Source organism: Syngnathoides biaculeatus, chromosome 23 (genome assembly GCF_019802595.1).
Source record: "Syngnathoides biaculeatus isolate LvHL_M chromosome 23, ASM1980259v1, whole genome shotgun sequence".
NCBI classification, from domain to species: domain Eukaryota; kingdom Metazoa; phylum Chordata; class Actinopteri; order Syngnathiformes; family Syngnathidae; genus Syngnathoides; species Syngnathoides biaculeatus.
Window position 1 is genome coordinate 1,590,958 of NC_084662.1, and position 25,284 is coordinate 1,616,241.

The 25,284-nt window shown below is 42.6% G+C and overlaps 1 protein-coding gene across 4 annotated transcripts in view; it reads left to right on the forward strand.

The window, feature by feature from the left end:
- The first annotated feature begins 1,738 nt into the window (after nt 1-1,738).
- The window catches only part of lama4 (laminin, alpha 4), a 124,860-nt gene continuing 101,314 nt past the window's right edge, over nt 1,739-25,284 (forward strand). Inside the window, exons 1-4 of one of the 4 annotated variants that reach the window (XM_061811827.1) lie at nt 1,739-2,046; nt 17,214-17,315; nt 17,468-17,595; nt 17,673-17,753. In XM_061811827.1, the coding sequence (XP_061667811.1) occupies nt 1,894-2,046; nt 17,214-17,315; nt 17,468-17,595; nt 17,673-17,753 (464 nt within the window). In that variant the 5' untranslated portion in view covers nt 1,739-1,893. The remainder of the gene's footprint in view (nt 2,047-17,213; nt 17,316-17,467; nt 17,596-17,672; nt 17,754-25,284) is intronic. The other 3 variants (XM_061811823.1, XM_061811824.1, XM_061811826.1) reach the window with 3 other exon arrangements.

A 25,284-nucleotide genomic window follows, 5' to 3' on the forward strand; every position in this document is an offset into this window, starting at 1 on the left:
TGGTGAAGGATGCCTTCTGAAGTCCACAATCATTTCCACAGTTTTTAGCGCGTTCAACTCGATGTTGTGTTGGCGACACCAAAGCTCCAGTCTTGCCACTTCCTATTGATACTCGGACTCGTTGGCGTCTTTGATTAGGCCGATGACTGTGCTGTCATCTGGGAACTTCAGCATTTTGACAGCCAGGTGCCTTGAGGCGCAGTTGTTTGTGTAGAGTGACAAGACCAGAGAGGAGAGGAGACAACCTTGGGGTGCTGATAGTGCGCATGGATGAGGTGATGTCCCCCAGCTTCACCTGCTGTGTCCTGCCTTCAGGAAGTTATAGATCCACTAGGAGATGGCAGGCGAGACGCTAAGCTGGAGAAGCTTGGAGGAGAGGAGTTCAGGGATAATGGGCAGAAACTTGGGGGGAGGATCGCCTGTAATTACTGAGGGATTCTCCCCGGTCTCAGACTGATTTGGAGTCATTTGCGCCAAGATGTTTTTCCAGTCTAGGTCCATAATCTCTTTTTGAAATTTTAATTTCTCGAGTCAGCTGGTTTCTAGTGCGATTGTAGATGGCGCTATTGCCACAACGATATACACAGCTGTTTTTTTATTGAACATGCAAAACGTTTTTGTTGGTACACACACCTTCTCCTAGAAACTGACATACGTAGTAGCGATATCTATCAATTCATCAAGGCTGCTCTGTGAATTTTTAAAGACACTGCAGTCTGTGCCGCCAAAGAAGCTTTGAAGTTGTAATTTTGCCTCATTCATCCATTTTTTTTTTACTGATTTTACCAAAGGCTTCACACACTTAAGTGCTTGGTTGTTTGTCAGTATTAAGTAGAGTAAGCAGTGATCATAGGAGCCTAGGAGAGCACCGGGAATTGCGCGATATGCGTGTTTATTGGAAGTATAGCAGTGTTCTAGAGTGTTTTCCCTCGTCGGACATTTTACATGCTCCTTATATTTAGGAAGTTCGTGGTTAAGTTTAGCTGTGTTAAAATCTCCTTGGGTAATGAAGGGTGAATCTGGGTGTCTCAATCTCAATAATGTTCCAAGTCACTACAACCAGCTTCTGTCGCCGGGGATCAGATTGCCAAGGTCGACATCTGCAGCCACCGCCCAGCCACCTGAACTCTTTGGCCCCTCTGTCAGGTGGTGAGCCAATGGGAAGGGGGACCCACGTTACCCTTTCCGGTTGTACCCAGCTGAGCCCTGTGGATGCCAGGCTGACCACCAGGTGCTCGCATTCCATCCTTACCTTCATGCCTGGATCCATAGAGGGACCCATTGGCTGTCTCTATGTGCTCTGCGATTGACTGGCAACCAGTTCAGGGTGTACCCGGCCTCCTACCCGATGACAGCTGGGATTGGCTCCAGCTCTCCCACGACCCTTGTGAGGATAAGCAGCTCAGAAAATGGATGGGTGGATGGATACACATATATCCATATATATATTCAGAGGGAGAGAGAGAGAGAGAGAGAGAGAGAGAGAGAGAGAGAGAGAGAGAGAGAGAGAGGGAGAGAGAGAGAGAGCAATAGAGCAAGTAAAACGACACTGTATGGAGAAATAAAGACTGGTTTTAGGGAACATTGCCATCACATCATCATAAGGGCAATGTTGTAAACTATGTATTTATCTTCTCTTGCTTTCCTCTCGCTTTCATTTCCTGCCTTTCCATCTGTATCTGATTTAGAGACACTGGCTCAGGCAGTGGGGGAGGGCAGTTTCACCAAGTGAAGAGATTCAGAACTAGACATAAGGGAGAGAAAGGGAGGAAGTTCCCACAACTTTGTTTATTCTACTCAGTCTGGGAGAGAACTCGGCACAGTGAGAAATCAAGATATTGTAGCACTGGAGAAGTGGAGCACAAGAAGCCACACAGATACTCTCCCACTGACATGACTGACAGAGGAAAAAATCCACTTGGAAAAAAAAAACAGAATATGGCTGCTAAAGCAATGCGCTCCCTCTGCCTTTTTGGTATTCTCATTGGGATGGCCTATTCATCTTCTGTTGTCGGGTATGGAACAGAGCCACAGATGTCTTTGAAAGTAAGACATTTGATATTATATGTTTTTTAACTTTTGACACCAGTACAGTAGTATTCACAGTGTATACTGTTTCTACAGGATGGATTTTGGTAAATGCAAGCACTGTATGATGCTTTTTTAAATAGTATTGTTTTTTTTTTTCAAGATTTCCTTCTGGTTAAACTTTTGGATGTTATATATTAGTCATTTAGGGAGCCGCAATAATTTGTAGTTAGTGTTTTCACCATTGCGATTTCCCTTTGGCCCCACCCTGACTAAGGAAAGAAAAATACAGTATTTCGTTTTTTACTCTCTATTTTCATAAAATGTTATATTTGATAGAAAATACATTTTATTGTGAAAAACTACCTGTTGACGCTTAATTGCATTACAAATAAATTTTCCTGTGCGCAATTTTAAAATTGTATTTGCAATTACTGTCTTTCAAATAAATGGATACATAAAATACTGAATCTAAATACAAAAGAAAAGCCATGAAAGCTCGAGTCTCCATTCAAGAATTATGGACTCATCTACATGCACATTTTTCTCATATCTCATGAGTGATGGAATGTTAATGAATGATTCTATTTTGTTCAACAGTATTTAAAAATAAAAAGCATTTCAGATAATATAAATGCTATAGAGCTCGTGCACCTACATCATAAAATTATGTGACTTTTGTTTACCACGCCATATTGCCGGTCAAGCTAAGCATTGCTCAATGCTAAGTGGTTTGGAGACGACACGGAAGTATGCCTTGTAGCACGATGCCCAGAGTCTTGTACGGTACATGGAAAAATTAGATAAACTCGGCATAGAAGACCCATATTTAATACCGAAGTCGATGTTTTCGCTGATAAGAAATTGGACTGTTAATTCGCTTCCGCTTGTCTTAGACAACTGGATATACACGTGGATCTGGTGAGTAAGTCATCGAGATTTACACGGAAAAGTTTGAAAGCGTATAAAAGTCTGCATGCATACGATTACTTTCTTGCTGGATCTGTTCTCATCAGGAATAAATCCCACATAGTGACAGTTTTGACGGCTTGTGAACGCAGAAGTGTGTTCGGCGACACATTAAGGTTTGCCGGAACCCATCGATCTTTTCAGCTAGTAGTCAATACAAATACCAATGTTTAAGTAAATGATCACTGGTTTTACACAAACTCGGATTCATTAACTATGATTGAAAAAAACATGACGGTTGACGGCTTGTGAACGAGGAAGTGTGTTCGGCGACATGTTGACCTTTGTTGGAATCCATCGATCTTTTCCGCTGGTATTCAAAACAAATACCAATATTTAAATAAATGGCCCTTGGTTTTACACAAACTCTCATTCATTAACTATGATTGAAAAAAAAAAAGGAGCATGGAGTCGTCTCTAAGGAACGTACATGGAAGCGATTGCAGCCACACTTTACCTCCGTAAACCTCTGCGACAAATTTTTTTATTTTAACACGCATTGTTCTCAAATAAGACAATATGGCATTATAAATACTTTTTGGTAATTAAAGATTGAAAAGAATAATTCCTACCTGAAATGAAGCGATCGCGACACAGTCGTGTGTGTATTTTGGTTGGGCACCATCCATCATGTTTAATTGCCGAAATCTATTGATTGTTTTCTGGTCTTTTCTGCTGGTATTCAATTGAATGAGCTCTGCCTGGTCTATTGTGACAACCAACAGCACAACAGGTCTTGGGTATTGTAAATATTCTCCTCTGGTTCAATGTCTCCCACAATGTCGAGCAGCTCTGTTTGACCGGCAATATGGCGCCGTGAAAATGGTGATATCACGTGCATGAGCTCTATACTGATTATCAACTGTTGTTTGGCATTAAGCATATGTGGACCAGTGAATTTTTTTTTTATAATTAATTGTAATTTTATTCATTTTAAAATTTATTGTAAATCAATGTGACTACAACTTCACATGACAATTTTTTATTTGTACAGACCATCATTTAAAATCTCTGAACTAGCAGATTTGGATCATTTAGTGGTGTCTTTTCAAGATCTGTAAATTTGATAAATCCCAATAATCTACCTATTTTAACAATTTAACGTCCAAGTTCTGAATCTACGGTAATTTATTAGTTGGTAAATTTATCAGTATGTGGAGCATGGCCCTGCACAGTACTGCATTTTGTTGTTCTAACTTTTAATGTAAGAATTGAGAGTTAAGTGGGATTTTTTAAGATATTTTGCTTCCAAAACAGGAAAAATAAATCTTCACAGCGTGGGAAATCAAGATCTTCCCTGGCTACATGTCTCACGAGCCTTTTGCGCAGGCTGCTCACTTACTCCCACAGGCGTTCTGTGTGCAGTGTGGATGACATTCTCATGACCCCACATTTTTTCCAATTTTAAGGACCTTCCAGGGGCGTTAGCATGAACAAGTCCTTAGTTTAAGCTCCCCCCCAAATAACAAAGGATTCATCTTCATATGGTTATTTATCCTAAATGTGATTTAATCATGAACTTGTTATTATTAAATGAACACAATAATTTTACTCTGAAAAAATCTTTATCTGGAAGGAGGCAGAGACATTTGATAGATTTACATTAATACACACAACCTCAGAAAAGCCTGAATAATATTTCGAGTTATCTTTAGAAAACAACACGCTGGATAGGGCGTAAGATGACTCGTGCAGAGGCGCTGCATTTCAAAAGAGATGGCATAGGTTGAAAAGACCAATGAGGGTGGTGAATCGGAGGAGCACTCATTTGTGGAGGCAAGACATGTTTTTGTGTTTGATACTATTTTGGCTCTGCCTCACACACACAGAGTTTCAGGAAATACCAAAGCCAAATCACAATGACACACTGGTTGTAACATGAGTTTGAACAATTGAAATACTGTGTCTCACTGAATGTCATCTTTGTTATCCAATAGACTTAGAATATTGGGAGGGATTCTCAGATGTTAAATAGAGACTGACTATGCTCACTTTTGATGCCAAATGTTCAATATCCAATGATGTGACGTGATGAATGACGGTTAATGTTTTATAACGTATGTATATAAAACAACCTAAACCTTTTCAACTACTGTTACCTGAACTCAGAACTGCCCACTGAATCCTGATTGTTATGTTGACAGTACTGACTGTGAATTGTTGACAGATTGTGAATGACTTCCAAATCAGAATTGAATTGTTCCTCCTTGTACTATTCTGAACCAAAGACAGACAGGTTGAACGACAAAAAGACAATTAAGAAAAACAATCTGGCCCAAAAAAGCTAACGTCTTCAGAACTGCATGGCAAAAAAAAAAAAAAAAAACAGGAAGTAAAGGTGCACCCAGAAAGACCAACTCAGACAGGCAACATTATGGATTATGGATTTTTTTTCAATGCAAAAGTGGCATCAGAACATTCACGGAAAGATTCCTTCCTCAATTGTCAACCAAGAATATTTACTCCATTGTCAATCTCTAACATAAAAGTGTGACAAAAATCTACCTAAAGCTAAAGCAGAGAATAGATTTCCATGACGGTCCTTATGGTACTTTTTTCTTTCTAAAAAACAAACTCATTCTCTGTTAGGGTTGTGGACCTTGCCTTTTTTTCTCCATGTTAATTAGTATACACACAACAAGCACAGATTTGCACACCTAATTTGCCCCCTGAAAACATCCATTTTGCATACCACTTATCCTAAAAAGGGTCACGGGCATGTTAGACACCCTCCCTACCATCTTTGGGCAAAAGGCAGGACACACCCTGAACTGGTCGCTACCCAAACACAGGGCACTTATGAACAAACAACATTTCATACGCAGATTCCCACCTATGGAAAATTTAGCGTCTTCAGTTAACCCACCATCCATGCTTTTGAGATGTGGGAGGAAACTGGATTATCCGGAGAAAAACCATGCAGGCATGGTGAGGACGTGCAAATACCACTCAGCTGAGGCTGGATATGAACCCGGGTCCTCAGAACTGTGCGGTAGATGTCCTTAACAGTCATCCACCATGCTCCTCTCCAGGCAAACAAAAAACGTTTTTAAAATTTACATTTATCAATAAGCGTGATGTGTGGCCTGGTGACAAAGTGACCTAGTAACTCATTAACATGCACAGTACTTTTTTTCTCCTTGGACAATTACACATTTACATTGAACACATTTGCTCCTTTGCAACTAGATCAGGATGGAGGAGAGCTACCCTTCTTCACCATCTGCTGCATTTCTTATAAGGACTTCAACCCCCTTCACATGCATGCAGCTGTTTCACACGTCATATTCCGGTCAAAGAGCCAAGGTCTGAGCCAACACTTTAGGTGACTTGAAAAATTATAGATAACAGATACTCATTCCCAAATGTATATACAGTATTTCAAGTAAAGTTTTGGACAGCCTTTTAGATAAGAACTGTTCAATTAATCATATATGGCTTGTTTACTATGCAATTTACATCGAAACATCTACATCTAAATGCACATCAATCTCTATGACTCTATAACTATGAAATTGGTGAATGGGAAGCATGTTTCTAATAAACATGCTTTACCAGCAACAAAATAAACATTTGTAGCTATAACTAATCCAAAGCATTAATGACAAATTTGTAAGAAGATACAGTAACTTATTGAATTATATATATTTGTTCAGTTTGGCGGCATGGTTGAACAGCTGTAAACCATTGGCCTCACAGTTCTGAGGACCCAGGTTGAACCCTGGCCCCGCCTGTGTAGACTTTGCATGTTCTTCTTATGCCTGTTTTTGGGATGTGGGAGGAAACCGGAGTGCCCGAAGAAAACCCACGCAGGCACGGGGAGAACATGCAAAGTCCAAACAGGGAGTGCCAGGATTGGACCCGGGTCCTCAAAACTGCGAGGCCAATGGTTTCCAGCTGAACCACCGTACCATCCATTCCAAAAACATTCAACTTTAATTGGACACTCTAAATTGCCCCTAAGTGTGACCGTGAGAGCGGCTGTTGTCTGTCTCCATCTGCCCTGCAATTGGCTGGCAACAACTTCAGGGTGTACCCTGCCTCCTGCCCGTTGACAACTGGAATAGGCTCCAACAGGCTCGTGACCCTTGTGAGGAAAAGTGGCTAAGAAAATGGATGGTGGGATTCTATGTTCCCTCTAATTTTGTGTCAGAGCAAACAAACTAAGGCCGTGAGCGCGCCTTTTGACCACTGTGAGCAACCCCAGATGTATGTACTGTGGTCAATTAGTGTCATTCATTGAAGTCTCACGGCCCATTAAAAGGTTCCGATTACATTCCGATTTGAACATTTTTAAGAACAATTTTTTGTTTTTACAAGAGGCCCCATTGCTCAGTGGTTTGAGCATTGGTTTGGTAAACCAATACAAATACATACCAAGCCAACTATAAACTATAAATTTGAAATGTGGCTTGCGGAATATCTTTAGCAATGCATGATGAAAGATGAATGATGCTCCCAAACAGTTTTAGGGTGAATCTTATAATGCCTCCTATATTAAAAATAAAGAATTAGCTTTTTGTGCACTGTATCGTCTGTGCTTTCATCCTCAATCAGGCTGTGCCGAGGCGGAATTTTAACATTACACACTATCTCATCCTGGACTTTTAACTTTGGCTTCAGACCAGACATTTTTTTACTCAAAAAAGAGAAAATCTCATCCAGTTTCACCACTTTTTCTTCAATTAATCACATACCCCAGTGTTTGTAATTATGAGTGAATCCCTTTAAAATGGAGGGGGCGGTGTCAGGTAAACTAGGAAGTAACATGTATGGCCTAACAGCAACTGGCTGTGAGAGGCGTGTGCTGGCGTGTTAAAAAAAAACTAAAAAACATTGGGCTATAGTTCACTTCACTGGATCTGTTTTCCTCTACGCTGAGTATGTGCAACAAGTGCGCGAATGCGCAGTCGCGCAGTTTAGAGGGAACATTGGTTGGATTATCCCCTCCCCCAGTCATAACCTGATTTGGTAGAAGGGTTTAGATGGATGGATGGATGGATTCACTTTAATTATCCTTTATATCATAATCAGTTCTTGAGTCCATTATTCCCTTAATTTTTTTGTGTCTGAGAAAACATACTAAACCCCTGAAAGGTCCCTTTGGCCACTATAAGTAATATCAGGCGAGTCATCCATTGATGTTAAATGGTTTATTAAAAGAATCCGATTACAGTATTTACATTCCCATGAGAACACTTTTATTAAGAACAATTTTATGTTTTTGCAAACTTAAAATGCTAACCAACCTCGCTTCCAAATTTATTTCACAATCATATCCCTGTCTGGTTTTTTTTTGTGTGTAAAACTGAATTATTGCTTGCCCAATATTATTTTGCAGCGCATGCTGACCGCTGAATGATGCTCCCCAAAAGTTTGATCAACGTTATTTTGATCCCTATATTTAAAATACAGAACTAGCTTTTTGTGCACTGTATTATCTACTATCAGCTCCAATGAAGGTGTGCCAAGGTGGAACTTTAACATTAGTAACTGATTGATTAATTGATCTACTCCATTGACTGACTGAATTAAAAAAAATCAAAAGATATTCTCTATTCATGTTGGTATTGGAGAATATTGTCAATGAGACTTTTAACACGCTCTCGGATCGATTTGTTTACCAGTGTCAGCTCGTTCCTTTTCTCTTTGGCGCTCTCCCCCAATGAAGTACCAATCCCGATTCCCAATGTACATCTGCGTATAATTTTTTTTCTTTTCTTTCAAATAACTTCTGCTGAATGTGACGCTTGAGGTAGTCCAGCTTCCATTCTATCCATATTTCGTTCTGTAAACTCTCTTTCTACTTTGGCATCGCAACACATTTTTTAGACCAATGATTTCCAACCGTTATACAGCCAAGGCACATATTTTACAATTGAAAAATCCCACGGCACAACAACAAAAGTAAATGTCATCAAAAATGGATGTCATAACCAGAACACGAGGACAGACTCAAATGCACGACTCGGTGGACAGGAAGGCTGTTGGAGGAAAGTCTTTATTCGTTCTGATGTCGAAAGCGGGGAGTCAGAACTCCTTCCAGAAATGGGATATAAATTGTGGTCCTCTGTCCGATACGATGTCCACCGGCAGGCCGTGGTAGCAAACGACTTTGGCTAGTAGTGGCTGGGCCATCTGCTTGGTAGACGGAATGTTTGGGGCTGGCACAAATTGAACCATTTTAGAAAAGCGGTCAATGACATAACGTACCACCATGTTTCCTTGGGAGGAGGGTAGCCCAGTGACGAAGTCCAGGGAGATGTGTGACCGGGGACGAGAGGGAATCGGTCATGGCCGTAACTCCCCCATAGGTCGCAGGCGAGAGGTTTTATTGGCCATACATACCGGACATGCGTTGATGTATTCCCTTACGTCCTTCCCCAGGTTTGGCCACGAGAACCGTTGTTCCACGACTAAGCGGGTCTTTGCCATGCCCTGGTGGCAGACGGTCTTTTGGTGTGAGCCCAATCAATGACGTCCCCTCGTAGCGAAGGGACAACGAACAGGCGACCAGGAGGACATTTGGTTGGACCTGGAGTGTCCGTCAAGGACTCCATCACTCGTGTCTCGATCTCCCAGGTGAACCCGGACACGAAGCAGGCCTCCGGAAGAATCGGGACACTCACGGGATCCGTACACTCCCCTTCATGGATTTGAGAACGTGCATCTGGCTTGCCGTTCTTCGAACCTTGACGGAAGGACCGAAACCGCGTAAAAAAGAGTGCTCACCTTGCTTGGTGAGCATTCAGTCTTTTGGCGGTCCTCAAATAGTCCAGGTTCTTGTGGTCTGTAAGAACCAGAAACGGCACTTGTGATCCCTCCAGCCAGTGTCTCCACTCCTCCAGTGCTTTCTTGACCGCCTGTAGTTCGGGGTCGCCCACATCATAATTTCGCTCGGCCGGAGTTAGTTTTTTTGACAAAAAGGCACATGGGTGGATTCTTCCATCTTTAGCGCACCTCTGGGAGAGTACTGCTCCCATCCCTGAGTCTGATGCATCCACTTCAACCACAACTCCCTCTCTGGGTCTGGCATGATGAGTATTGGCGCTGTGGTAAAGCTCGACTTGAGTCTATCGAAGGCCTCCTGACAGATCCCATCCCACTCGAATAAGTTGCGGGGTGAAGTGAGGGCGTGCAGGGGGGCAGCAATAGAGCTGAGGTTCTGGATGAACTTGCGGTAAAAGTTTGCTAATCCAATGAACCTCTGCACGTCCTGATGACTGGTCAGAGTGGGCCATTGGAGGACCACGTCGATCTTACTGAGATCCATCTGAATCTGTCCCTCGGCAAAGATGAACCCCAGGAATGAGACGGAGGATCGGTCGAACTCGCACTTCTCCATTTTGACGTACAGCTGATGGCGTAGCAATCGCTGTCGCACCTCCCTGACGTGTCCGATGTGGGATGCCTCGTCCAGGGAAAAAATCAGTATGTCGTCGAGGTAGAGTCTCCTGTAGGACATCGTTGATGAAATTCTAGAACACTGCTGGTGCGTTTGTCAGCCCGAATGGCATCACCAGGTACTCGTAATGGCCAGTAGGTGTATTGAATGCCATCTTCCACTCATCCCCTTCTCGGATGCGTACCGGATGGTATGGATTCCATAAGTCCAATTTCGTGAAGATCCGGGCCCCCTGGAAGCAATTTGAATGCGGTAGCGATTAGGGGAGGAGGGTACCTGTTATTAATGGTGATGTCATTGAGTCCTCTATAATCAATGTAGGCCCGATATGAGGTGTCCTTCTTTACATACTACTTTACAAAGAAGAATCCTGCTCCAGCCGGTGAGGAAGATGGTCGGATGAGTCCTGCCACTAGCGACTCCTCCACGTACTCCTTCATGGCTTGGTGTTCCGGGCCTGTCAATGAAAAGACGGTGTGGCGGCAGGGATTTGGCTTTTTACTCCGAGAAGACCTCCTCGAGGTCCTAATAACAGGACGGTACTGCGGGTCACTCTGGTACGGCTCTCGACTCCTGCATGTCAAGGGGCGCGATCTGTATACCCCTCTCCTCTCGAGTCCCAAAACACACCTTGCTGCATTCTTCGCCCCATGCCCTGACTTGACTGGTGGTCCAGTCAATGTGCGGGTTATGTTCTTTAAACCTTGGGCTGCAGAAGATGACGTCGCTGCTCCATGAATTGAATATTTGAAAACTCATTTTCTCGGAGTGAGCGTCCGGAAATGTCATCCCCAGGGTTTGCATACGGTGAGTCACTTGGCAGAGGAATTTGCCATTGGCTGCATATGTGTTGCGGAACCCCTGTGTCTGAAAAGTCACAGTGCCCAAAGCCTCAACTTCACAAGGGTTAATCAGATTAGCATCTGAGCCGGAGTCAATAAACGCTGTGGCGGAATAAGTACGGCCCTCCGTGCTTAAGGCGCTCGACTCGATTCCACCGCGGTGTATTTCCCAGTCACCAGAGTCGTGACCTTCAGAGCGGGACGCTCCTCTGCTGGCCCATCGAGTCCTTCCACCTGCATGGGTTCTGTCGCGGGTGTGGACATCGATAGCAGGGAAGCCGCCGGGACGGACGCTCCCGGCTCTCCTCCGACAAGCGCGTCCATTTGTCCCTGGATCGCTAGCCTCTGGTCGATCTTAAGAGCTGGGGCGATGAGTGAATCCAGGGAGGTAGGCAGGTCCACGGTGATGAGGAGGCTGCGGATCTGCGGAGAGAGCCCTTGGAAGAAGGCATCGAGAAGAGCTTCCTCGTTCCATCAACTTTCGGCTGCCCTGATGCGGAACTCGATGGTGTAATCAGCCACGTAACGCTGTTCCTGGCGTAACGTAATCAGCGTCGTTGCTGATTACAGCACCTGAACACCTGCATTATGGCGCAAACGAAAGCCGTCCAGGAGTGGCACGTTCCGGAGTTGCGACTCCAATCCGCCATGGCCCACGCCTCTGCTCTTCCCGTCATGTGTGAAATGATTAAGGCAAGCCGTGCGCGGTCCGTCGGAAAGGCGGAGGCGTGTAGCTAGAAGTGGAGATCACACTGAGCGAGGAAAGGTCTGACGTTCCCTGAGTCACCAGTAAAGTGTTTGGGTTAGGAGAGAAATGTGGCTCCGGTACGCTGTAAATCCACGGCTAGCTGGGAAGTCGGAGTAAACTGGGCTGGGGTAGGAGCCGGGGCGGCCGCCATCGGCATGGTGGTAGCCGCGCTAGCCTGTAAAGCTAGCCATGGCTCCAGCGTGAAGCCTTTGGTTTGTTTCCTGAAGAGCAACCTCCTGCTCAGCCAGGCGTCTGCCTTAGATCTGTAACAAGCAGCGGACGGCTTCTGAGTCCGGTGGGTCTATGTCTTGGCTAGATCGTTCTGTCATAAGCAGAACACGAGGATGGACCCAAATGCACAACTCGGTGAACAGGAAGGCAGTTGGAGGAAAGTCTTTATTCGTTCCGATGTCGAAAGCCGGGGAGTCAGTCAGAGCTAGCGGTAGAAACAGGAACGACAGGCTTACGGGGTTGAGCAGGAACCAGGCGGAGGTCGGTACACTGGGATTCGGCGTCAGGAATGTGGGAGTGCGGGAACAAAGCATGGGTGGCGGCGATCTGGCAAAGACAGACCGTCCGCTGGGTCCTATATATTCTAGAGTTAATTCCTGCAGATGAGGCGCAGGTGTGCGTCTCCCAATCAGTGAAGGTGTGCGGGGACCCGCAAGCCAGGGCTGAACCGGCAGGACCATGACAATGGATCGAGTAATTACTGTATGTACTTCCTGCCATCTAATAGAAGAGGATTTTTTTGTTCTGTCTGTCATCGTGCCTCACTGGCATAAATAGATGAATAAGGATTCATTATTTCTTAGAATATTTTTTTTTTTTAGCAATTACATAAAATTGGATAACTTCCCACGCCACACCTGTTTGGGAATCACTGTTTTAGACCACACCTTGAAAAAGATAATCTCATCAGGTTTCACCACATTTTCTTATATTTGCACATACTATGGCAGTCATTGCATCTTAAAATAAGAGCATTTCTTTTTACTGTTTTACTTTCACCATGTGGGTAAACACAAGTAGCGTTTCTCGGTCGTCTTCGCTCTACTACGCCCAGACCACTTTGCTAAATCAACACCGCTAGTGGGTGGTGCATAAGGACGCTGCCATTGTAAACGTCGGTTGACAGGCTGTGTAAGTGAATTACTGAATTGAAGTATGTGAATCGGATGCAGCCACTCACCCCCCACTTCTTGAAACACATTACAAAATGGTACACACTGAATAGTTGTGTTTTATATATTTTTGTGCGCAAAACAGAATGTCTGTGCCCAGAGATCACGTCAGCAGTGCGCAATTGCGCATGCGTTCAGCTTACAGGGAGCATTGCTTGAGTCCCCTTTCCATGAGTTATCATCTCAGACATTCAACATAGCTTTTTGCCCCAAATAGCTGTCAATAGCAAAGGAATGGCCAAGATTAAAGCTTCCTCCAACAGAAATCAATATCCAATCCATCCCTGCTAAAAATTTTCTATAGGACATTTCGAAAGAATTTCTAAACAACTAGAAATTCCATTGTTCTATAGATTTTCTGATGGGCCCATTATCTCCAGGTATCCAGAATTTCTCATGTAATTTAGCAAACATATGATTCTGTCCAGCATGAGCCACAATATCATGGACGTGTCTCAATACACGTTCTGTAATGTGCAAACTCTTTGGCAAAATGGATTGTCGCTTCAAATCTAAGGGCATTGCAGCTCGGCTTAGCTCGGCAGTTTATTTGCGGCTCATGTCGAAGCAGTCATGTCCTTTGTTTTGACACAATTCAGCAGTTTTTTAAGCCTGAGAAACCAAGCAACAGTACGTTCTAATCCTCTCCAAGATGAATAGTGGCAAATTAACTGATCCATAGCTCCTTGATGTACCTGTGTTTGAGCCACATCCACCTGAGCTGTTCTTTTGACTTCTATGCCGTCATCATGCGCCATTCCTGAGTCTGGAGTTTGAGGCCATTGTTAAGGAGCATGTAACAAAAAACATGGTCCTGTAAACCAGGGTACGCACTTCAAGAAGGCCTCCACTATTTGACCTATTGAGACAGTCTGCAGGGTTTAGAGTGCTATTAACAGGATGTACCTCCACTGTGACATTTTAGAATTCTCCAAAAGTGTTGCATTTCTGTTGGTCTCAAAAGTTTTGAAGGTTGCCCTTTTGCTGTTCAAGTACTGAAGCACAGCCATATTATTTGTCCATGAAACAGTATTGTGAAATTCCGACTCGCTCGTTTTTCAAAAGCTGATCCATCTTAACAGCGATTGACCTGTTGTTTACCAGATGAAGTGACTTATTTTTAACAGGTAAACAAACACTGTAATGACCATCTGAAAGTTTGACATAGTGAGAAACAATTTGGATGAACTGGTGATCTTCTACAATACTGATAACTTGTAGTGGTTCCATTGCTTTGGGAGTGTGCGCCAATGAGCGGTCCAATGTCTGCTTGGACTGAATGAAGCTTCACCTCCTTTAGGTGAGGCCGACAATCAACTTCCCTTTGAGACGGAATATTGTCTTTGGTAACAGGAAAGTTTGTTTGTGAAAATACTTCAGGTAACTGGATAAAATTTGATGAAATTGAGCTACATTGCAATGGATGTGAGATAGCATTTTCTGCATTATCAATTTGTTCCTCATCAAATATGCTGTTTCCTGCTTGTGAGTGTTCATAATTTTGAAAAGCTTACATTCTTGGATCTCCTAGTGCTAGAGCAGTCTGCATTGCATGCATCTCTTTTCGAGATTTTAAGGCCATTTCTTCCTTTTCTGTAGCTAACTTCTCTTCTAAGGCTGCAGCCTTATCTTTTAATGATTCTTGTTCCATTTCTGCCTTCTCAGACAACACACTTCCACAACGTGATCCTTACTTGTTTGTTTAGTAGACTTGGACAAATTGGACCTATTATCATAGTGTGTAATTTGTACCTCACACTCCTCTGCTTATTCATGTGTCAAGAAATCTTTCATCCATTTTTTTTCCAGAAAAAATCATTTGTTGATTTATGTTTAGGCTCAAACCAGTTTTGCTGGTCATTCAAAAATTCCTCCTCATCCATAAATTGCTTTAGTCCAGAATTAAGCTCAAGAAACTCATGCTGCATCCAGTTGAAATCAACACACATTCTATTATTAACAGTGTTGACATTTGAATCATCTTATATTAGATGCTCAATTTGTCTTATCATTGCAGTTATCTGGGATAGTTTCTGCTTGCGTGCATGCAACTGTCTCGCTTTGTGCCCTTCCACAGCCTTCTCAGTCCTTTTCACTTTACGTTTTCCAACGTTTTGTTCATCCATTATAAGCGTCTTTTTTCCCTAAACTGTGCAAGCACAATTGAGAATGCTATCGTAGCTTCTTTCACAACAGGCTACTCCAATTCCAATAACGGCAGTTTATTTGCGGCTCATGTCGAAGCAGTCAATTTACAGTTTGAAATCCTTCCAATGTCTGAACACGTGTTTTTCCTCCAGCGCAAACTTGCAGTTCCAAAGTGTAACCTTCATTCTTCTTCCGGTTCAATATGTCATCCCAACGAATCAACTATGTAGCAAACCTCAAATCCTCATTTTAAATACCACTGAATGCAATATACTCATCATTCACATTAATATAGATTAATGTTATATTAAAAAATTGTGAATACTCGATACTACATAATTAAAACTTAGCTCAAGTTATTTAATCAAAAATAGACAAATTATTTTGACTGAAAATATTTGAAGAACAGATATTATATTCAGGCTTTTACACTTAGTATTCACTTAAAATTTTAGAGATATCGTGTCTCAAGGGCTTACTCTTAATAATAAAGACTATTAATTGCTTGGATGTTTTTAGCAACTACCCTTGCCACCTTTCTTTCTGTATACACTTACTGTATGTATCCAATATCCCTTTCAAAGAATGCTTGTTGATATGGTCAGTCACACCCTGTTATTTGTTTTTCGATTGTTATGTGACATTTCTGTGAAATCTTGCAAAGGACAGAATCCTTGCCGGTAAAACCTGCTGGTTTGTTTTTGTATGGCAGTCCATTCTCTTCAGGTTCTCTTTCTTGATATTCTCTGTTTGTCTGATGGGCTTAATCATTTAATCAGTCAATTTCCTGGGACTTTGTGACAGATCTGACTTTGCTCCTCTGTGGAAACTGTTAAACAAATCATTCTGACCAAAATTATAATAAAAGAAACACCAGGATGACACCCGAAGAGGTCAATGGAAATAAGATGGTAAAAAAAATGTGAAACAGAAAAAATAATAATAACGGAATGAGCCATTAAGTAAAAATGTATCTTCCCATTAAGTGACTTGCTTTTATCCATTTGGCACATTTTGAGAATGTACATACTAAACGATTAACATAATGAGACCTTTGGCACCGAGGTCAAATGGAAACTGACCATACATCGCTCACAGCTTCATTGTGGACTAGGTATAAGCAGAAAAAGTATTTGAATATCTCATTACTTTAAGTAGGAAAGTAGCAAATTGTTAATTCAATGCATAGAGTTCGGCTGGATTTTCACAACATGGGTGTCCACATATTTTTTGTTTTAGTGTAAAGGTAAATACAAAAAATAAACGAAATAATAATCCACAAAGGTGTTATCTTTTTCCATCCATCCACCCATCTATTTTCTATGCCGCTTATCCTCACAAGGGTCATGGGGAGTGCAGGAGCCTAGCCCAGCTGTCAGCAGGCAGGGGGCGTCGTACACCCTGAACTGATTGCCAGCCAATTGCAAGGGACATCGAGACAAACAGCCACACTCACACAATCACACTTAAGAGCAATTTAGAGTGTCCAATTGTTGTTGCATGTTTCTTGGAGATGGGAGGAAACCGGAGTGCTCAGCGATAACCCACACAGGCACGGGGAGAACATGCAAGCTCCACATAGGCGGGGCCGGGATTGAACCTGGGACCTCAGAATTGTGAGGCAAACACTTTCCAGCTGCGCCACTGTGTCGCCTGTCTTTTTCCATTTCATTATAAAATATCATCTGTCCACAAGTTCAATTTTTAGAGCAGGTTCGCTACTGACTGAACGGTAGGTGGTTGAAATCCTTTCAAAGTGTATTTGGGGAGAGCACTCAACAGAAAATTTTCTCCAGGTTGAATTTTTTCCTCAGTTGTTTTACCTGGTTAAACAAAGGACATTTCATTGTATCGTTTTTTATAAAAGGCTATTCTTGTCCACTCCTCAGATTTGCGGTAAGGGATTTTTCCTTAGTGAGCAAAACAAATGTTTGCCCTGTAACTGCAAAGGCCATGCAGATCGCTGTGAGGACATCACAGGCATTTGTCTTGTAAGTTTACACAAAGTTGATTTATTTATTTCTATGAAATTAAGCCACATCTAAAGAATTGCTAGATCCTTGGATACTTCTTACTTATGATAAAATCACATGTTAATTTTAGGTCTGAATAAGGCTAATCTGTTGCAACTGGTCTCTTTCAGAATTGCATGGATCACAGTATGGGTGATTTCTGTGAAATGTGTGAAGATGGCTACATGCTTGCACCAAGCAAGGTTGGTAACCATAGTTGCCAACTCTGTGCTTGCCCTCTCTCTGTCCCCTCAAATAAGTAAGTAACCAGAATGTTTAGTGTTGTAAAGTGGTATATAATGTTTGAAATAATTTGGTGTGTGTTTCTCTGCCAAGTTTTGCAGTCCACTGTGACAGGCAGGGTGACATTCAACGATGCAAGTGCAAGGAAGGTTATGCTGGACATATCTGTGAGAGGTGAGTACTGGGTATGCTTAAATTTCTACAGCAAGTAAGTAAGTAAGTCTCTGAGTAAGGTCAACAAGCAGCTATGCGTAAAAAAGATTGACAGTGGCAATTTGCTTTACGTTATTTATATATTTTTTTCAAATCACCGATACAGTAGCTGTTTTTTTTCTGCTACTTTATTTTCGGATGATGGATGACAGTGTTATGAACCTCATGGTCCTGAAACTGAGATTAATTCCTTTTCATATCCTGAGACAAGTAGCAACTCTAAAAATTGCATGATGGGAGGTTGCCAGGAGAGAGAAAGCCTGCTGTGTGGTTACAATTGTGCTTCAATGGGCATGGGTATTCTTCAATAATAATGTAGATTTGACCTGCCTATGTTACATGCATCACTTGATGTTAGATTTGATGGAGATGGCTTAAGTAGTCTTCAATAATAAGATAACACATTACATTCTTTTAATTACAGACCCAAAAAATGTGATAAATCCAAGAATTTAGAAGGATGTTTGCCATTTCGTTTAGTAAACTTCCACTTGATTATTATTTCTGTCTCCATTTACATTCCTGTAAAAACTCTTTTCTCTTGTCTCAAAGGTATTTTTTTCCAATTTCCCCAATTTCCTATAAAACCATCAAACAAATATAAATATCAAAGACTCCATGCAAACATAAAATGCTGGATTTAAATAGGAATTTTCCTCTGTTAAGGAAAAAAAATACAAACAAAGCTACCTTAAGCTAACATGTGGAAAAAAGTACCTGTTTTTTTTGGGTCCTTTTCGGCTGGTAGATCAAGCAGAATGGAGAATCTGCATCCTCTTTATGCTGAACACTTTTACTACTTTTACAGTGGAATTTCTGAGCTTCCTCTGTGATTTCTTCATATTTCAATTGATGTCTTATTGAGGATCAATGTCAATCAGTCAAATAGAACAACATTTCTAGAGGGGTGAGAGAGACCAAAAAGACAAAGACAAAGTGTGAACTGTAAACAAAATGAGAAAACAAAATCATTCCACATCTACAAGAAACAAATACTGTATGGATGTTGCCCGAGACTGTAGCACTACACTCTGTAAAGGAAGAACAGGGCAAGATAGGACAGGACAAGGAGAGGTAAAGAAGCATTTGAGATAACCTTCTGTTCTCGCTCTACACAAACAACTGCACCTCAAGACACCCAGCTGTCAAACTCCTGAAGTTCGCAGATGACACCAAGGTCAACGGCTCCGTCAAAGATGGGAACGAGTCTGCTTATAGACAGGATATGGCGAGACTTGAACTTTTGTCTGGCCAACACAACCTGGCATTGAACACTCTTAGAAGTGTAGAAATGATTGTGGACTTCAGGAGGGATCCTTCACCACAGATGCCCCCACACTGTCCAACTGAGACCTTCAAATTGTTAGGAATTACAGTCTCACAGAACCTGAAGTGGGAGACAAACATCAACCCCATCCTCAAAAAATCCCAGCAAAAGATATACTTCTTGCGTCTTCTGAGGAAGCACGGCTTGTCGCAAGAGCTGCTGACACAGTTCTACACCACAGTCATCGAATAAGTACTGTGTACCTCCATCACAGTCTGGTTTACTGTTGCCACAAAAAAAGAACAAACTGAATTTTAGAGGTTTATAGAACAAGAATGAGTGGGGTGATACATACACTCTTCATGTATATATGAATTGTTTCTTGCAATAAGTGATTAGTCTCACACCCAGTGAAAGGATCCCGGGAGTGTGTACCTACAGACACATGCAAGTGAATTCACACCATTGTGCATGCAAAAAGACTGACTGAAATGTACGATAATTGCTTTGTCTGCAATGTGGAAGCGATGGACCTCGCCCAATCAATTGAGAAGGGAAAGGGGATGAGGGTTCCACCTGAGCACAAGCGTGTGGACAGAACAGATCCGCTGGCTGCCCCAAGGTGCCCCAACAACAGTCCACCAGGTAGTGCTCAATGCCACCCTCCACCAATGCTCCACACACGCCCCGGCACCCCAACCCCTAGGAGAACAGGAAGCCCCCCACCCCCGCCAGACCGAGCAAGGCCCGAGATGCGGCCAGACCCAGCCCAGTTCAAGGACGGGAGAAGTTCCTGTATTTGTTGGAAAGGGGGAGTTGGCGAGGGGCACCTGACAAGAGAATGAGGAAAAAGTACCTGTTTAACCATGAATTAACTTTGGCGAATCACATTTTTCGGAAAGATTAGTGTATTTTCACTGATCACGCCTACAGATGACATCAAGACCTGTTCAATCAAGAAATAGAACCTGTCTGAAGTTCCAACAAAATTTCATGATCCAAAAAATCAAGAACAGATGGAAAATACAGCAATTATAAGGAAGTTAGTATCATTCTGGAAAAGGTTACAAAGCCATACATAAAACACATAACAACAGTGAAATCACCCAAAGAGTAACAACTCATCTAGAAGATTACAAAAAAATCTAGGACACCATCTGAAGAACTGTAGAATGAACTGCCTCAGTTCAAGTCAGTGTTCATGTCTCAGTAATAAAGAAGAGACTGGACAAAAATGACATTCATGGAAAAACCTAAGGCAAAAACAACAGTGAGCCAAAAATAACTTAAAGGCTCATCTTAATTTAGCCCCCCCCCCAAAAAAAAATCTTATTGAGATGGACTAATGAGACAAAAGTTGAAATTTTGGAAAAATAACATGATTGTTGTCTTAAGTAATAATACAAATGTTTGACTGGACTCAAAAGCAGATGAAGGTGGAGAAAGTCGGTGAGTGGTGTGTTTGAGGGTAGCCCAGGGTCAGTATATCCAAGGTATGATGGTGGTCCTTTGGAACAAGGAACATCCAGGAAGGGTCAGCATGGGCAGGTAGAATAGTTGGATGGCGTGACTGGAGTGAGCAGCAAATTGAGTGAGATGAATAAACACTGGAGGTGAAACACAAGATGCGGGTGGTCAAGTAATCAATCGAACACATAGAGAAGGAAGGATTCAGGATAGACAGCTTTTGTACCATGGACAACTGTTGATACTCAGGCAGTGATGAGTGCTGATTGAGAACAGGTGCGTGGGCAAGGAGGTGGTAATTGACCCCACCGTAGAAATTGCACAATCCGCGTCACTGACCAATCAGAAGCCAGAGATCTGCATAAACCACGCCCCTTTTTAGGACCCGCAGTTTTCTCAGACAACGCTGGATGGTCCAGTATAGCTTCTGTTGGCGTTTTATCGTGTATATGGGTTCTTTAACAATAGATATGGTTAAGAGGTGTAGTCACGGACTTTATAATAGTGACGACAGGTATCCTGAAAGGCTAGTTGGTGGAGTTCAATTCGTACCCTTTCGAAAACCAAAGACCCAGTACGAAAAATGTCTTCGATGGATCAAACTTTGTGGAAGACCCCATCATGAACTGAATCCATCTAAAATCAACCGGAACAGAAGACCGAGTACGAAAAATGTCTTCGATGGATCAAACTTTGTGGAAGACCGCATGATCAACTGAATCCATCAATCGGATCAGATAAGTTTGCACGAAAGTAAGCCGTATATTTGATTTTCAATACATGTCTCATATGAAGGAATTAGCAGTTCTTCGCTTGCATAACATAGCTAAATGTGAAAGATTGACACACTTGATCTGTGTTGAGCGATATTTTGCGATGATCTGACTGCACAAATGCGTCCCTTTGTTCGCGGCTAATTAGCTAAGCTAAACCGGACTAGCAGTCCGAAAAGCCTTCGACGTGCACCGAGACACCAAGACTGAACGAAGGATGTTTGAGGACACTAAAGTAGTGATTGTCGTACTTGGTTGGGACTTATGTAGGTTCGGCATGAATTCAAGAATAATTATTGAGGGGAGCACGTGATGTTACACAAAGAAAACGAGAGAAACAACTCATAAATCAAGCCTTGCCTTCTTCTTGTCCTTCATCCGGAGGTTCACAAACGGCTATACAGATACATATACAGATTCTGCACACAAGTGTGATATGTAACACGAAAATAGGAAACTGTCAATGACGAATTCGTTTTTGGGTTATATTATATTATATTATATTATATTATATTATGTGGCTTCTCGGTCTTCCTCTGACTCTGGAAAGATCTCGAGCTAATATCAATGGTTTCTCCGTCGATATGCATGTAAATACCATTGAAATACCCCTCGCTGAAATACTTGAAGCCCTGCTGTCTGCTTTTCAATGATATAGCAAGGTTAGCTAAGAAAGCGAGTGAAAAATCAGCCGGTAAATCGGAGAGTTTTGCTCTATTCTTTTCTTCATGCGCCGCCCTTTTTGCTAATTGTTTGTCTGACGTAGGCGCGCGTGACGTCACTTCAGTACGGAGGGGTCAATTGCTGGAGTGAGAATGTGTTTGTGTGTGTGTGTGTGTGTGAGAGAGAGAGAGAGAGAGAGAGAGAGAGAGAGAGAGAGAGAGAAAGAGAGAGAGAGAGACCTGAGAGCTCAGATAACTGCAATGATAAGACAAATTGAGCATCTAATAGAAGATGATGATGATGACGATTCAAATGTCAACACTGTTAATAGAATGTGTGTTTCAAAAACAGAGGGCAACTTGGTTAGGGGGGTGTATTGGACACAGTTGGAGAAGTAGGCAATGAAGTTAAGAATGATGGTGTCTCCGGTCTACGGAGAGGGGGGTAGGTTGGTAACGAAGCTCAGGGCGATGTGGGACCAAGGGCTGCTCGGGATGGGTAAGTGCTGCAACAGACCATCTGGGGGAAATGTGAAGTTTTTCCTTGTGCACACACTGAGTAAGCTAGGACGAATTCTTTGGCGTCATTTACCAGGCTTTTACCAGAAGTGTTGTTGTATGAAGTGGACGGTGCACGTGCTTCTGGAATATAGATTCACTGAAATACTTCAGAGTATGCAGAATTGGCCATGAAAAGTTGGTCTGGAAGTTCAGTCTTGGGATTTGGTTTGGTTCTCTTAGCCTTTTTTTTTTCTAACTACTTGTTAAATCACCAAAATGGCCACCGCAACAAAGCTGAAAGGATTAAGGAATACAGTGGTACCTCTACTTACAAAAATATTCCAATATGGAAATCATTTCATAACGTGAATTCTTCGTACGGATAAGCACATTTGACATGTAAATAGCGTAATCCATTCCAAGCCCCCGATATAAAAAAAAACTATGTTCATCTACCTTTGGCGTTGAGGGACTATGCAAAGAGAAGGGTCAGTGACATGCAAAAGGTATCATGGGGACGAAGGAGGAGGCAAACTTTAACAGCAGAGAGAAAACATATGTATGAACATATGCACGCACACAACAAGATTTCACTTCAGTTTCTTGTGCCCCATGTTGAAGAAAGATGAATAAACTTGCAAAAAAAAAAAAAACCTTTTCTGATGTGCATTATTTTGTAACAGTGTGTGTCAGCACTAGTGTGATTCTGTGACAGTCAAGACTCCAAGTCCAAAAGCATCATAGGTAAAGATTGACGTCCCTCCTAGCCAATGGGATTCCAGGAAGATGCTACGGTGATAATCAATAGTAACTAGAGACAATACTTTTCCAAGGAGGGATCTTGTAACCTGAATTTTTAGTTATAAGAGACATTCTTAAGTAGAGGTATCACTGTTGGGGCCAACAAGGTTGCCGGGGTTCCAAACATTTGCCGGAATGGAGATAGGTGAGATTCCTGAGGTTGGTCCATATAATAATATAAGGAGAAATGGTACCTTTTGGCCAATGCCTCCATTGTTCTAGGGCCCAAAAGATGGCGACCAGCTAATCATTTCCCAAGTTGTAATTCCATTCAGCTGGGAAAAGACAATAGGAAAAGAATACAAAGGGATGTAATTTTTGGCGGCATGGTGATTCAGCTGGTAAGGCATTGGCCTCACAGTTCTGAGGTCCCGGGTTCAATCCCAGACTCGCCTGTGTGGAGTTTGGATGTTCTCCCCGTGGCTGCGTGGGTTTTCTCTGGCCACTCCAGTTTCCTCCCACATCCCAAAAACATGCAACATTAATTGGACACTCTGAAGGTGTGGTTGTGAGTGCAACTGTTTGTCTCAATGTTCCCTGCAATTGGCTCTACCCCGCCTCCTGCCCGTTGACAGCTGGGATAGGTTCCACCACTCCCCGCGACCCTCGTGAGTATAAGCGGTGAAGAAAATGGGTGGATGGTTGGATGTAATTTTGAGAATTTGAGCTCACGCGGAGAGAGGACGGCCCCAGATTCGGTGTCAGAGGTGTCTACCTTCACAACAAACTGGACAAAGGGTTATGGGTGTTTCAGGATGGTGGCACTGGTGAAGGATTTGAACTCAAGGCGTTTGAATGCTTGGGATATAGCAGGGGTCCAAGAGAATGGAGAGTTGGTGGAGGTGAGACTGGGGAGTAGAGTGGACACTTTGCTGTAATCTGGGAATAATTTACAGTAGAAGTTTGCAAAACCTAGGAAATGTTGCAGCTGTTTTCAGGTGGAGGGAATGGACTAGGCGACGACTGCTCGGACTTTAGCCAGGCCTGGTTGTAACTGTCCTTTGGTACTAATGTATCCTAGGAAGTGTACAGAGGAAAGATAGAATTAACCCTTTTCCGGTTTCACAAGGTTCTCAAGTACCCATTGGAGGATTTGGAGGATGACATGTTGGTAATCTTCTTCAGAAGAGTGGGAGAAAGTGAGGATATCATTTAAATAGGCAAAGACAAACTTGCTCACTATATCACAGAGGATGTTGTTTATAAAAGCGTGAAAGACTGCAGTGTGGGTTAACCCAAAGGGCATTACCAGATATTCAAAGGGTCCATGGGGGGTATTGAAGGCAGTTTTTATGGAGACCTGTCTTTTGCTTTTAACCAGCATGTGGGCATGAAATGGCCTGACTGTCCTCAACAGATGCATTAATGTTTACTGAAGTAGTGCTGAGGTTCCAGTGGGTCGAATCTGGTTTTGTCAAATTGCATGGACTCCTCCAATCCAATGGGGCGATGATGAAGAGGCAGCATGGGGTTCAGGAAGCAGTGAAATGGCTAAAGGTGCTGTGCCCATCAAAGATGCTATACTATGTGCTCTAACCCTTTCTCTCTTGCTCTTTCCTATGGGTGATTGTCCAATTTTATTGCTAGAGAGATTAATTCCTTGAGTGTGGTAGGCTTGCCCCTGGCTGCTCCGACAGTCCTTTAAAAAAGCAAGAACAAAAAAAAGTCTTCGCACCCACACTCACAATCCAGATTCTTAAAATCAGTAGAGTAGGAAACCACAGAACTAGAGCCCTGAGTGAGGGCTAGGAGGACCCAAGTGCCTTCTCTGCCCTGAATGTGGTGTTTGAATCAAATTATCCAAGTACAGGAGATGAATTATGCCACAGTGCGGTAGCCCATTTTGCAGCTATTCTGTGCAGGAGGTGAATGATGAAAGGGATCTTGGAGTTTCAAAGTGAATACAAGTGAACAGTTTAAGAGGAATTGAGGATGGTAAACTTTATCCCCAGAGTAAGGTTTGGGATGGTGTGATTTAAGGCTCTTTTCACAGAAGGTGGAGTTGGTTGGAGACTGTGGGC